Source organism: Bacillus rossius, chromosome 7, assembly GCF_032445375.1.
Source record: "Bacillus rossius redtenbacheri isolate Brsri chromosome 7, Brsri_v3, whole genome shotgun sequence".
NCBI lineage: Eukaryota > Metazoa > Arthropoda > Insecta > Phasmatodea > Bacillidae > Bacillus > Bacillus rossius.
In genome coordinates this window covers 5,476,003-5,490,721 of record NC_086335.1, presented here as the reverse complement: position 1 = coordinate 5,490,721, position 14,719 = coordinate 5,476,003, and the positions used below count along the sequence as shown (strand labels likewise).

General features: G+C 39.6%; 1 protein-coding gene across 4 annotated transcripts in view; it reads right to left on the bottom strand.

The window, feature by feature from the left end:
• Nucleotides 1-4,554: 4,554 nt before the first annotated feature.
• Nucleotides 4,555-14,719, bottom strand: part of LOC134533650 (b(0,+)-type amino acid transporter 1-like) — a 354,769-nt gene continuing 344,604 nt past the window's right edge. For all 4 annotated transcript variants that reach the window (XM_063371184.1, XM_063371185.1, XM_063371186.1 and 1 more), the window contains exons 12-13: nucleotides 6,952-7,120; nucleotides 4,555-4,749 (exon numbers count right to left, since the gene is read on the bottom strand). In XM_063371184.1, the coding sequence (XP_063227254.1) occupies nucleotides 4,685-4,749; nucleotides 6,952-7,120 (234 nt within the window). In that variant the 3' untranslated portion in view covers nucleotides 4,555-4,684. The remainder of the gene's footprint in view (nucleotides 4,750-6,951; nucleotides 7,121-14,719) is intronic.

The following is a 14,719-nucleotide window of genomic DNA, read 5'->3' as shown; positions in this document are numbered from 1 at the left end:
CAGCTGAATCGGAAGGAAGCCGCTGTATATACTGTGGTAAGGATTTTGTCATGAGAAGGAATGCTAGACGTCATGAGAAGAATGATTGTGCTAGAAACCCACTACGCAACATGTTAAGCTGTAATCGTTGTAGCAGGTTGTTAACACGAATTGACAGCTTAAAAAGACATGATAGAACATGTAAAGTCAAGACTACTTACGGCATAGAGGACACCGATGGATCCACTAGACTAAAGAAGAATGATCTGCATTACGACAATAATTTTCCTTGTCCTGAACGTGATGTATTAGCTCACCCGATCGTGAGGAAGAACATAAATTGAAGGCTGCTAATGGCTTCGGGAAGACTGAAACTAATGGAAGTATCAACACCGTGAAAGGTGAGAATACATTCAAGCCTATATTCGGTAGATCCTCCATTCTTTGTAAAAATGATGGACTCCTAAAAAGGAAGCATGAAGACGATGAAGACACTTCGACATCATCGATAGCGAATTCATACGGTAATCTGGGTGAAGAGGATGTCTTCTACAGTGATTGTTATAGTGACTCTGTGGCTGTTGACAAAGGCATAGACTGTGATGAAGCACCTAGAGCTGACAAGATCGAAGAATGTGGCGATGTCCTGAGACCGAAACGATGGAAACGTCGTGTTATAATAAATAAATCCGATAATGCTTATTATGATCACTGGGACGATTGTGATATTAACAGTATTTATAATAAACGAGCAAGTAAGATGGTGGTAGAAGAGATTGATTACACATCATGGAAAGATCCAAACATATTGGTTGACCGGCTAAGACTTCTACATTACTCGCTTTGTGCAGGAAACTATTCGTGCATCAAAGAAATATCCTTCATACTCAAGGAACTGAGGAAAGCTGGCTACATACAATAATGGCTTCTTTTACTTGTATTTGTGTAATGTTGAGAAGTAATTAAATATTGAAAGTAAAAATTTTATGTTTTTATTTCTTGTATTCTGATTTCCAACTAAGCCTGTGTGTTTCCGCTACTGTATGTGTGATCATTCCGTTTCCTGTGTGTACTGCGTGTATACGTTTCGTTTCCTGTGTGTACTGCGTGTATACGTTTCGTTTCCTGTGTGTACTGTGTGTACGTTTCGTTTCCTGTGTGTACTGTGTGTACGTTTCGTTTCCTGTGTGTACTGTGTGTACGTTCCGTTTCCTGTGTGTATACGTTTCGTTTCCTATGTGTACTGTGTGTACGTTCCGTTTCCTGTGTGTACTGTGTGTACGTTCCGTTTCCTGTGTGTACTGTGTGTACGTTCCGTTTCCTGTGTGTAATGTGTGTACGTTCCGTTTCCTGTGTGTACTGTGTGTACGTTCCGTTTCCTGTGTGTAATGTGTGTATACGATTCGTTTCCTGTGTGTACTGTGTGTACGTTTCGTTTCCTGTGTGTACTGTGTGTACGTTCCGTTTCCTGTGTGTAATGTGTGTATACGTTTCGTTTCCTATTGAATTTATGTAATGAAATTTTTTTAAAAGAATTTTTTTTTTATTTTCTTAAACCAACACTTTTTTTGTATTTTTTTTAAATTAAAGATGTTTTGTATCAGCCAGGGATCGAACCTAGGACCTTAGTCGATCCAATCAATCATTATATGGATTACAAATTTAATTAATTAATTTTGGATTTTTTCCCGCTTTTCTAGCTACATTATTACATGATTTTAAGATGGTGGTCGAATTTCAAGATGGCGGGGGGCACCTCCATAATAAATGATTACTGCACTGTAGCGGGTTAGAATAAAATTATCCAGATGGGAATGTCCTCTATAATACAAGTACACACACAAGATGGCGTACTCCGGCAGGTGGTGGCTCCTGGTAGCATGTACTGAACATAAAATGTCGGATCTATGATGGCCGACAAGGACAAAGTCAAATTTCAAGGTCGAGGGAAATTTCAAGGTCAAGGTCAAATTTCAAGGTCTAGGTCAAATTTCAAGGTCAAGGTCAAAGGTCAAAGTTCAAGGTCAAGGTCAAAGTTCAAGGTTAAAGTTCAAGGTCAAGGTCAAAGTTTAATGTTAATATACAAGGTTAAAGGTATGGAGAACAGAACATTATACTAACATGACGTCAGCGCACTCTAGCAGACGAAAACAAGATGGTTGCCTCCAGCAGACAAAGATAAGATGGTGGACATAACGTCATACCAGCTGATGGTAAATACCTTGTTATTGGTGGAGGTAGGTCAGTCTGTAGGTGGCTTCTGTGGCAGAAGGATCTGATTTTTTTATTTTTTGCCCTCACCGGTTTCGAACCAAGGACGGGAATCGATATAATCAATCAGAATTCTATTAAGTTAATTTTTTGATGAATTTTGGAATTTTTCCCGATTTTCTAAAATACAAATTACGGATTTCCAAGATGGCGTCTAAATTTCAAGATGGTGACTAAATTTCAAGATGGCGACCATAACGATAATTGCAACATTAATAGGATCCAATATGGTGGTCGTAACGAAAAGTGTAAGAATGACATGGTACTCAACCAAGATGGTGGGTGTAACGAAATATGCAACATTTATATAATCCAAGATGGCGACCGTAACGATAACTGCAACAGTGTTTTTTTTAATTCGATTATTTAAATTTTTTAATGATTTTTAAAATTTTTCCCGATTTTCTAACATAAAAATTGCGGATTTTCAAGATGGCGGGCGTAACGAAAATTGGAACGGTGACGTCATAATTCAAAATGGTGGTTTAACACAATGCCGGAATGATCGAGAAAACGAAATGTCGTCATCCAAGATGGCGGATCCAAAATGGGCGTCGGGGTCAAGGTCAAGGTCAAAGGTCGAGGTCACAACCGTCCGAGATGGCCGCCGCCGTGACGTCACAATCCAATATGGCGGACATGGTATCCTTATTCCTAGAAATGGCTTAACTGAAGCTTGAGTTAAGGATGCTTAAGCCGTTTTTAGGAATTTGGGTTCTTTCTAGGGCAAAACGACTTTAGAGGATTTTCGAAATCCTAATTTTTGAATTGTGGAATTTTTTGAGATTTTTTGGCGGAATTTTTTTCCACAGAAATGGAAATTTTGGCGAATTTTGAGGAATTTTGGGCAAATTTTGCCCAATTTTGGCGGATTTTGGCGATTTTTGAGGATCAAATTCAAGGTCAAGGTCAAGGTCATCCAAGATGGCCGCCGTGACGACACAATCCAAGATGGCGGACCGACAATCATCAATCCACAGCCAGAAGCCAGTCCCAGAAAATACATATATCGAACTTGTGTGAATCATTATCAATTAAATTCCTTGAAATTCTGGGGATCTACTAAACTTATTAGTGTGCCATTCTAAAATTTATAATATAGCGACAATTAATACTCATGAGTAGGGGGTAGATAGCGTGTTCTGGAAACAACATTCAAAAGAGACCTACGGGACATTCGTGTCAAAAGAATGTTTCCCCTCCCCTCCCCTCCCCTGACCAACCAGGCCAGGTGGCACGGCAGCGACATCACTGTGACTTGTGGAGACTAGTGTGGTATGCAGGAAAGTGCGGATAGCATGGCGCGTGGGGGAAGAAACACAAGAGCCGAGGCAGCCACCCCACCGAGACGCCCGTGCGAGGCAAGGCCGCCGAGAGAAGTCCACGTGGCAAGGTTTGAATAAATTATTTTTTAGCTTCGACATGTGCAGTCCCCCTTCCCCTTTTCATTACTCCAGCGCCAACGTCAGCAGCTTTTCAGTTTGTGTCGCCAATAGTGATTTTCGGCACAATTTTTAAATTCGAATTTTAAATTATCATCTTGAAAGTAATTTTACAGCTTGAATTTAAACTTGTTCAGCTCATTGTAATCTCACAATTTTTGTTCGGCTAGTTCCTCGAGTCGTTCCCAGCGCAGTATCTGAGTTTTTGCCGACCCTTTGCGAGGCCAGCATCTTGCCTCATGTTCTTCCTGCTTTGGTGCACGACCGGCTCCTGAGATTCCCCCCTGCTGTCGTGACCAGGACTGGTGCTTAACCCCGGCGAGCTATGGACTGTCTCAAGGACTGGCCACTGGTTTTAACGTACCGCCACTGACCTCTAGTGGCGGAGTCGTCTAATACTTCCCCTGGGGGTTCCATGTTCTTGCTATAAGCTACTGCCCTCTAGCGACCCACGCAACAAACGTTCTCCTGTCTTTCTCTTCCGAGCCACCAGAGCGCTACACCAATCCCCTCCGTAAGCCCCTTGCTTTTGAAGTAGTCTCGTTCGAGATGTGCAAGTTGACTTCGCCTCTGTTTCGGCCACTCCCCAGTAGATAGCGCTGCGATCAGGCGCCAACTGCAGCGTCGAGCTCTTGAATCCCATGTTTACCGACCCCTCCGAGGGGAAGAAAGGAGTGCGAGGGCTTGGATTGTAGCCGGCGGAGTGGAGCCCCGGGCTCTACTAGCGTGCTAGTCGCACGGGGAGGGGTGGGCAAGGGGAATCTTCTGATGTGGATTACAGAGGCTTACCTGTACATGAAAACATAAATACAAGAGTTATGGTTATCAAAAATGGTTTTGTAATTACTGTACACGCAGATAATTTTTAACAGGTTTATTTTCAACAAAATCATCTTTGGAAGTTTTGGTATAAAAAGTAAATGCACAATAACAATAGTTTAGTTGGTGCATGTTGGAAGCGACGGTTTGCGGAGTTGGCATGAGTGAGCGAGTCAGTCCAGTCGCTGGTCCTCCGGCACCACCTGCATCAGTAGCTGCACGAAGCGGGACACAGAGCCTGCAGACAGGAGCAGCGGTCAGTCACCATGTAGCAGCGCATCACAAATTAGGTGCAAATAGAAAACATGTTAATGGGCCATATTTAAATGATTCTAGCACCTAAAAATAAATAGCAGAGATATCAGAATGATGTCCACAATACTCTTTATAATTGAATGGTTTCAATAAACAAGAAATTTTCCCAAAAATATACAGACTTAAATGTTTACATTTCTGTCTGTGTTTATGTATGTGTTTGTGTCATTTTTACCTTTCTCCATCTAAACGATTTTGAAAAATATTCAAAACTTTACGTTTATCAGCTACTAGATTTGATCTTATTCAGTCAAAATTGTATTGCAAACTATATTCCTTTATCTAACTTCAAAACTACAAAATCAAAAATAATTAGCCAACTATGCATCACAAAAGAAAAAGTTTTGCAACAAAAAAATTCCGTGTATTCTTCTTGTATTTTCGAATTTTATGAAATTTTAATTTATGTTTAGGTTTGTTTGTCTATATTAAACTAATGATAATATTCATCACTAATTATTAACAGATTAATTTTAATTTATATATTGTTAACTTTAAATATTGTTCTTAATAAAATCTTGTGCTTCAAAATAGCTACAAAAATATTAATTGCATCAAAACATTAATTAATATTTTTAGGTCTGCTCTCTTTTAAAAAAAAAACATAATTAAACTATCAAGTATCTCTGGACTTAACTATCACAATCAATCATTTACTGCACACATTATAAAATATAAAACTATGTATTTGTACCTATAAATATTTAATTATATTTTATACTTACAAAAAATTAGATAAATCTTTCAACACAAACAAGTTTGAGTGTCAAAACTATTATTTCTAACAGCATTTTGAGTGAGACATACATAATCACACAATCATCAATATATCCAGAATACAAAATTGCGTACAAAAGCTTTTAGAACAAACTATTATTTTAAAACCATTAAAGAATAACCCCAATCATATATCAAGTCTTAAAAATATTACCCTCTCGTGATTGACTTGAATTTTCAACCAACAAAATTAAAAAATATTATTATAAAATTAAATATCATATTTTAAATTTTTTCTCGATAAATATTACATTGCCACTTAATAATAACATTATCTGTGAACAAAACAGAATTATTAGTTTGAAATAGGTACATGTACGAGCAACTATTTTTAAAATAAGAAAACATTAACCAAGGCTCATAAAAGAAAAAAAAAAAGAAAAAAAATAATCTCCCCAAACAAGTTAATTAGTTATTATGAAAACTCCAATCGTTACATGCTGTAGCATGCATATCTATGAATTGCACATATGCACACACTACTTCATTGGAACTATGCACACTTGGCAAATCTCATTACCACATTGTATTGTGTACTTTCAATTTACCAAGGTTTTTACAATGCATGTGTTATACTTAAGTTTAAAAAATGTAAACACAAGTGTAACTGAAACAAACCTGTACTGTTATTCCACTGCCGTGGAAAGAATACTTCAGTTAACACACACACTAATCCTATTCTTAATAGGCATTTATTAAACTTTTATCTTCTTGATATAAACCCCGAGGGGTATGCAAGAATGAATTTCTTTTCTAAATTTGATTCTGCATAACATTATTAGTCACTACATTCTCTTAACTATTTTATTTTATTTCGGTTTAAGGCCATAATTCCTTTATATTTCTGTGGGGATCTCCCAATGGGCTCACTATTGCTCCGATTGAAACCCCTCAGCGGATGGTGTACTCTGCGAGTGTTCGCAGTTGCCTTTTTACTGCGATCGTGTTGGAGTTGCTGTCTTCGAGGTTGAAAGAACGGGAAAGGAGAACTGGTGGGTTTTCCGGATACTGTCCCCCCTCAGCGCGGGCCGGTGGGTGTCAACTTCAGCTAGCAGTTGGCAGATACATTTCTCAACGTTCCCCTCCCAATATGCGCCCTTGAAGGGTAGTGTGGGAGTATCTTCCAGTTCTATTTTAAAACATTCCAGAGCTTTTTATATACAGAACTGGTAGGGATCGCTCCCTGTTGTTGATCGGGAGGGCATTAGAGCTTCGGCACCGACCAGCGGCTGGGGCCACCGACCCAGCATAGCCACCGCACTCAGCTGACCAGACAGTTGGCAAGACTTTATCAGCACTGCTGGCGCCTTTAGTTAACAGTCGGCAGGGCACGGGAGCAGACACGCACGCATCCAGCCAGGCCTCTTCTTGTAGTAGACGAGCGGGGTGTAGACCGCCACGCCCGCCAGGATGAACACGATGGCCAGGAAGTAGCCGGGGTTGGGGTCCGTGGCGATGGGGACCACGGCCAGGAAGCCCGCCACGAAGATGATGAACACAGGGATCCATGTGGGCACCTGGGCACACGAGGCCAGCTGCTGATGCCCCCCCTTGCTCGCTTGCTTGCGTGTAACTCAGTACATGTGATAGGAGCGGAACCTCTTTGGCAATTCAAACATACATCATAGGGGGTAAAATGGCAGAAAGAGAAAAGAAACACAATTTAAGATAAATTTTCCAATAGTGATAATTTAACAATAAACATTACTCACTGTTGAAATACTCACACCATAAAGAAAAATTGTGCGTGATACTGTTTCTTTAAACAATTCTGCCATTTGGAACACGCCAAATCTCTGAACGAAATATGAAATTCGTAACAGGTTGCACTATCTATGCGGGAAATGTAGGAACTGTCTCAACAGTGCTCTATGCGAGCTTACTGGTAGCAAAAACTAAATTCAAGGAATTCACAGCTGACTGTACAGGATACCTATATCTATTTTCTGAAACAAGCGCACGCGCACACTCCCTGTCTTACTTTTTCTCATTCCACTATTTCTCTCTCGGTTCATTTTTTTTTTTTGGGTGGGGGACGAATCATCGCACAAAGAGGAGAACGAAAACGAGTCCAGCAACATATATAGCAAAGTGCTCTATGTCCTTTCTCGCGTCAAAAACGTTTCACATCAATGACTCGACCCTCATCACGCCCGAAGAAGTTTCACTTGAAAACACTCTCTTGAAAGCTAGTAAAGTAATGCATGAAGTGTATGGATGTGCGGAAATTGGCATCATGGTGGTCTGACTTAATTCTCGGTCGGCTGTGTTCCTACGGACACCACAAAACAGCCTGAAGAAAAGTATCAAAGATTAATTTATATTAATATTGATACTAAGTCATATACCACTTAAAATTAAACACACAGCAAAGTTATGTGCTTAGAATAATCCAGAAGAACTCACAATGTGTTTAAATTCATGTTAGTTTTCAAAATTTTACACATTTATTAAGATGGAATCACTGAGGAAATTCTTTGAAGATAACAATGAATTAAAGGTTTTAAAAATGGCAGAAAAATAAGGCTTTACATTGCTGTTTTAATTAAATTATTAAAAAAAATTCCAATAGTATTTAATTGTAAATCTGTGCATATCCTCATATCCTGTTTGAAGCGCAAAGAGGCAACTGCGTGCCGGCCTCATGTGGTCGCCCGGCAGGGGTTGTCCTGTTGTCCTTGGACAGACTCGTGGTGACCTTCATGAGGGTGACTACTGCATTATGGAACAGTAGGTATTGAGAATTTTTTAAAATTTTATTATATGTTTTTAATAGGAAAAATTTAATTAAAATTAACGAAGATCCTTTTACGAATGTATGTTTGCATTTATTTGTTTTAGAGCTCTGCAAACAAACAAAACAATACTTAATGATGTTATAAAAAAATGTTCAATCGTACAGCATGGTCTTGTATTTTGGAACACGTCTTCTTGTACATTGGAACACCCGTGAAACAACTTACAGAAGTAAATGAAAAATACAGGTATCAGTTATAAACCTAATATTACGATTAAAATAGTTTTTGCAATACATTCATAGCATAAATAAGCTACATACATCTAGTTTGGATTTTAAAATTATGTGTACTACAGAATTTTTTCATTAATAAAATAATTAATTTTTCTTTCAAAAAAAAGGTAGATTTTCCAACAAAAGTTACCTGTATCAGCTTTGTTCATTTGCACATTTTTTTCACGATGTGCATCGAATCCATTTTTCATCTGATGCATCCTCTTTAAAAATTCCATACCAAAAAATGCAAACCTCTTCTTCTACATATCAGTTTCAACAAAGCGGACAATATCAATATCTTTACATGATGAAGAGATTATGCTCTTTATGATCTAGCTTTCTAAGTACATTTCAAAGAAATACTACCTATTGTCGCCGTTACCATGGTGAAACATAAATACCGTAATTTTTTATATAGTTAATTTTTATATAGTTTTTCATTTCATGGTCCATAGAAACGAAAAGGTTTTTTGAAAAACAGAAAAACCGCTGGAGCTTCCCTAAATTGGGAAATATCACATCCATTTGAACGTATTATAACTCTTAGAAGTTATACCAAAATCTTTTGTCTGAATAAGTTTTTGATATGACGAACCACAACTGCAAGGGGTTGAAAAAACCAGGATTGGGAGAAAAACTGACTGATTACAAAGGTAACTTTTAAAACTATATTTAGGAAAACATCCCTTGACGAGGCGGCTACATCTTAGTTCAAGTGGTTAAGTTAAATCTCGCTAAGCACTGGCCGAGAAAGATGCAGTCAGTTGGAAGTCACGCCAAGAAGTCCCCGGTATGGCACCTGTGATGCTTAATTGAATTCGGCACTTCGCCTTGAAAGAAGGAGGGGATACTTCAGCTTCAGGGCCGAAAAGTTCCGAAGATGTTCGAGGGAGAAGTTTAAGAAATACATGCTTCAAGAGCTCGACACTGCTGTCGGCACCCGATCGCAGCGCGATCTACTGTGGAGTGGCTGAAGCAAATAGGGAGTCGACTCGCGCATCTCGAACAAGATTACCTACTCCGGCAAGGGGGCTTATGGAGGAGACTGGTGGAGTGCCTTGGTGGCTCTGAAGAGAACGACAGGAGAACGTTTGTTGCGTGGGTTGCTAGAGGGCAGTAGAGTATAGCAAAAATTCGAACATCCAGGGGAAGTAGTTGACAACTCCGCCACTAGAGTTTGAAGGCGGTAAATTTGAACACCAGTGGCCAGTTCTTGAGAAAGGCCGTCGCTCGCCGGGGTTAAGCACCAGTCAATGCTCTGTGGAATAGAGGGTCTGCCAGTTAATGAGAAATGTCTTACCCGGGGCGCCGACACGTGCTCGACAGCCTTGGAACATGAGCATGGGGCAAGACTGTAAGTGCTCACCTCAGACGAGCTCTGAGAAACGAGGTGCTCTGGGAAGCCGCAGGGAAAAGTGGTCCTGGTCACGACGACAGGGAGAGTTTCAGGCGCCGGTCACGCACAGAGGCGGGGAGAAGATGAGGCAGGATGCTGGTCTCGCAAAGGATCGGCAAAGTCTCAGATACTGCACTGGGAACGACTTGAGGAACTAGCCGAACAAAGATTAAGTGGGAGGGTAGAGTGAGCAAGACAAGTTTAAATTTAAGCTATAAAATTACTGTTAAGATGATAATTTAAAATAAATTTAAAAACTGTGCCAAAATATCACTATTGGTGGCACAGATTGTTGATGATTTATGAAAGAATGAAACAATGGAAAGTAGGTATATAAAGTATGTATGAGGACACCGGAGGACGGAGGGGGATCCGGGGATCCGATCCAGCCACCTTAAGGCTTCGCTTCATCAGCCATGTTGGATTATGTCACTTCCTTCGACCATGCACACACGAAAAAGTGTCCCGTTACGTTCATAAGCCATGTACGTACGAAAAAATGTCCCGTTACAGTAGTAGGATATAACCGTTTCTGGGACAGGTGGAGGATCCAGGATCCGACCTTGAACTTTGACTTTGACCTTGAACCCTGAACTTTGACCTAAACCTTGAACCGAGTCCTTGACCTTTGACCTTGACCTTTGACCTTGAACCTTTGACCTTTAACTTTGACCTTGACCTTAAAATTTGACCCTGACATTGAAATTCCACCCTGACCTTTAGCCTTGCGACCATCAATGTTGCCAACCTGATGACGTCATCTAATTCGTATGCTAATCCATATGCTAACCTAACCTAACCTAACCTAATCCATATGCTAATCTATGCTAACCTAACCTAACCTAAACTAACCTAATCCATATGCTAATCTATGCTAACCTAACCTAACCTAACCTAACCTAATCCATATGCTAATCTATGCTAACCTAACCTAACCTAACCTAACCTAATCCATATGCTAAACTATGCTAACCTAACCTAACCTAACCTAACCTAACCTAACCTAATCCATATGCTAAACTATGCTAACCTAACCTAACCTAACCTAACCTAATCCATATGCTAATCTATGCTAACCTAACCTAACCTAACCTAACCTAACCTAATCCATATGCTAATCTATGCTAACCTAACCTAACCTAACCTAACCTAATCCATATGCTAATCTATGCTAACCTAACCTAACCTAACCTAATCCATATGCTAATCTATGCTAACCTAACCTAACCTAACCTAACCTAACCTAATCCATATGCTAATCTATGCTAACCTAACCTAACCTAACCTAACCCATATGCTAATCTATGCTAACCTAACCTAACCTAGCCTAATCCATATGCTAATCTATGCTAACCTAACCTAACCTAACCTAACCTAACCTAATCCATATGCTAATCTATGCTAACCTAACCTAACCTAACCTAACCTAATCCATATGCTAAACTATGCTAACCTAACCTAACCAATGAAAATCTATGCTAATCCATGCCAATCTATGCTAATCAGTATGCCAATCTATGCTAATCTGTATGCCAATCTATGCTAATTCGTATGCCAATCTATGCTAATCTGTATGCCAATCAATGCTAATCCATATGCTAATCTTTGCTAATCCATATGTTAATCCATGCTAATACATCCACCATTTTGTATTTCTAGAAATTTCCACCAACTTCGAATCGTGATGTCACCGTTGCACTTTTAGTCACGGCCGCCATCTTGGATTCGAATTTTTTTTCTAACTTCATCTTTTCGAAATTTGATGTAAACATCAGCCGCCATCTTGTTTCGTCTGCCGGTGGCCACGATCTTGTTTTCGTCTGCTGGTGGCCGCCATCTTGTTTTCGTCTGCTGGAGGCAGCCATCTTGGTTCTCAAGTTGGCTGCTAGATGTCGCTAGTATCGCGCACCAAAATCAAAAAATTGTTGTCAGAGGCGCCGCCATCTTGATTCTCAAGTTGGCTGGTAGATGGCACCACCGCCGCCATATTTTAGTTCATATAATCGATACCAGATGACGCCACCGTCGCCATCTTTAGTTCCTAGTGTTGCTACCAGAGTGTGCCACCGCCGCCATCTTTAATTCTTAAAGTTACCGCCGGAGTGCACCACCGACACCATCTTTAATTCTTAAAGTTACTGCCGGATGGCACCAAGTGTTATGTAGTCAGTCGAGACAAGTCGGGAACGAGTCGAGACAAGTCTAGACAGTCGAGACAAGTCGAGATAAGTTTGGAACATGAAGCCATATTCTAAACTATGTTTATTATATATATGTATGCCTTTATATGTTTAGGTTTGATGATAGAGTAATGCAAGGGAATGGCTTTTCATTTATATTTGCGACAAACAAACCATCCATCCGATACATTATTCCAAGTGACCATATTGGATGATGACATCACCGTTGCAATTTCCGTTACGACCGCCATCTTTAAATATATTATCCGAGTTAAATGAAAAAAATTTTAAAATTTATAAAAAAACAAACTTTTACGACACGGAGCTCGGAGTCCTCGTTTCGAACCTGGTGAGGGCAAAAAAAATGGCGACCGATACTTCCCTCGTGGTGGCTGCAGGCAGACTGACTCCCACCAATTTTTTTTTTTCAAAGTATATATAACATCATCTAGTATGACGCCATGTCCGCTATTTTGTCTTCGATGCTGGAAGCCATCATCATTGTATCGTCAGCGAGAGTACGCTGACGCCATGTTAGTTTAGTTCTTATCTGCTAGAGTGCAGTAATCATTTATTACTGTGACACCAACCATCTTGAAATTTGACCGCCATCTTGAAAATCCGTAATTATTTAGCTAGGAATTCAGGAAAAAGTTCAAAAGTCATTAAATAAATCACTCATGAATTTACATATTGATTCGATGCGCTCCTGTCCTCGGTTCGATACACGATCGATGTAATAATGTTTAATTTTATGTAAAAAATAATAATTTCAATAAACCATGTTCAACATTCGTAAAGAGTTTCTAAATCCTCTACGACCATCATCCTATCAGACATTAAGACCACCATATTGGAAATGCGTAATTTTAATGCTAGAGATCCGGGAAAAAGTTTAAAATTCATTAAATAATTTTGTAATCTATATACTGATTGATTAGATCGACTTAGGTCCTTGGTTCGATCCCTGACCGATACAAAACAACTTTAATATTTTAATAAAGTACCACTAAAGTGTCAGGTTTGAGAAAATAAAAAACACCACAAGTTCTTTTAAAAAAACTTTTATTACATAAATTATACACTACCACAAGTACAAAAAACACAGACAAATTACCAAAGTTTCGTGGATCTCTCGATTCAAACAGTCTTCTTACTATACGGACTATGTCCTTTACATGACTTTAAATGTCTATTCAGTTTATCAGCTCGACATATTGGTACACCACAATTTGCACACAAAGTCGAATTATCGACTTCATTAAAAGGACAGTGATATATTTCGTGTCGTTGTGCACTTCGAATATTTGCCAATGTTTTGTTACAAAATATACAGCTTGATTCCGATGAATGTACAGCCAGTCTATCACAATTCCTGAAGTGCCGTTTTAATCTTCCATATTGAACAAACTTGCTTAAACACCTGTTGCACTGATATTTAATGCGTTCAGAGTTATTACTACAATTGTGTTTTACATAATCCCATAATTCCAAGTTTTTGATCTTCTCACAGTACGTGCAGTCGGGTGATGGAACACCGCTGGTTGCTCCTTCCTTCATCAATGCCACTGGAACTGTTGACAACCATTGTAACACTGCTGACATGTTAACTTCTGAAGACGTTAAGGTCTGCTCTGCGGAAGATGTTGCACGCGTCGAAATCTCCTGCTGTGCTGAGAGAGCAGGTGTAGCTGTAGACGTCGTTGTCATCGTGCTCTGCACTGATGATGGTAGACCTTCGATCCAGGTTGGTGTAGATAGTGGTAATGATGCCATCGAGTTCTCAAGAATAGCTAGATACAGGTCTATTATGTTATACAAGTCAAACTATCCGATCCGTTCATCACAGCAGCCAGAAACGGACTGAAGTCCTTATCACCAGGGTCTCACTTATATAGTCTCATCAGCCGGTACAAAACACGAGTCAAAACAATAACCAGGTTCATTATACTCGCACTTTACTTTCTCGGAGCATTTTTTATAATGAAGATGTAAGCTATCAGGACGTGAAATTAGTTTTTTGCACTTATTACACTGAAATTGTATTCTTTTAACATTATTAGAACAACTGCTTCTTTCATGTCTGCGAGCATTTAAGGTGATAGTAAATGATGCATCACAGTATTTGCACTGACGCAATGTACGCTCTTCATTAGTTGAAGAATCCATTGATGATGATGAAACTTCAGCTGATGGTGGAACAGCACATATCGAAGTCTCCTCCAGTGTTGTCAGAGGCGTTGCCAACGGGATCTGCTCCAACATCGTCCGCGCTAAGGTCATGGTTCCCGTAGTCGATGGTACATCCTCCATCGAGTTCGACGTTAAAGTCGGTAAAGATGCCATCGAAATCTCAAGAACAGCTAATTGACACGACTCATGCACCAGAAGAAACAAACTAGGCGATCCTTACACCTCCGACGTCAGTAACAAACTGAGCATCCTGCTGTCTAGGACTCGCTTATATACATGCACCATATGGAATAATACGCTAGTCAAATCAAGAACCATCAACAATAATACTAGA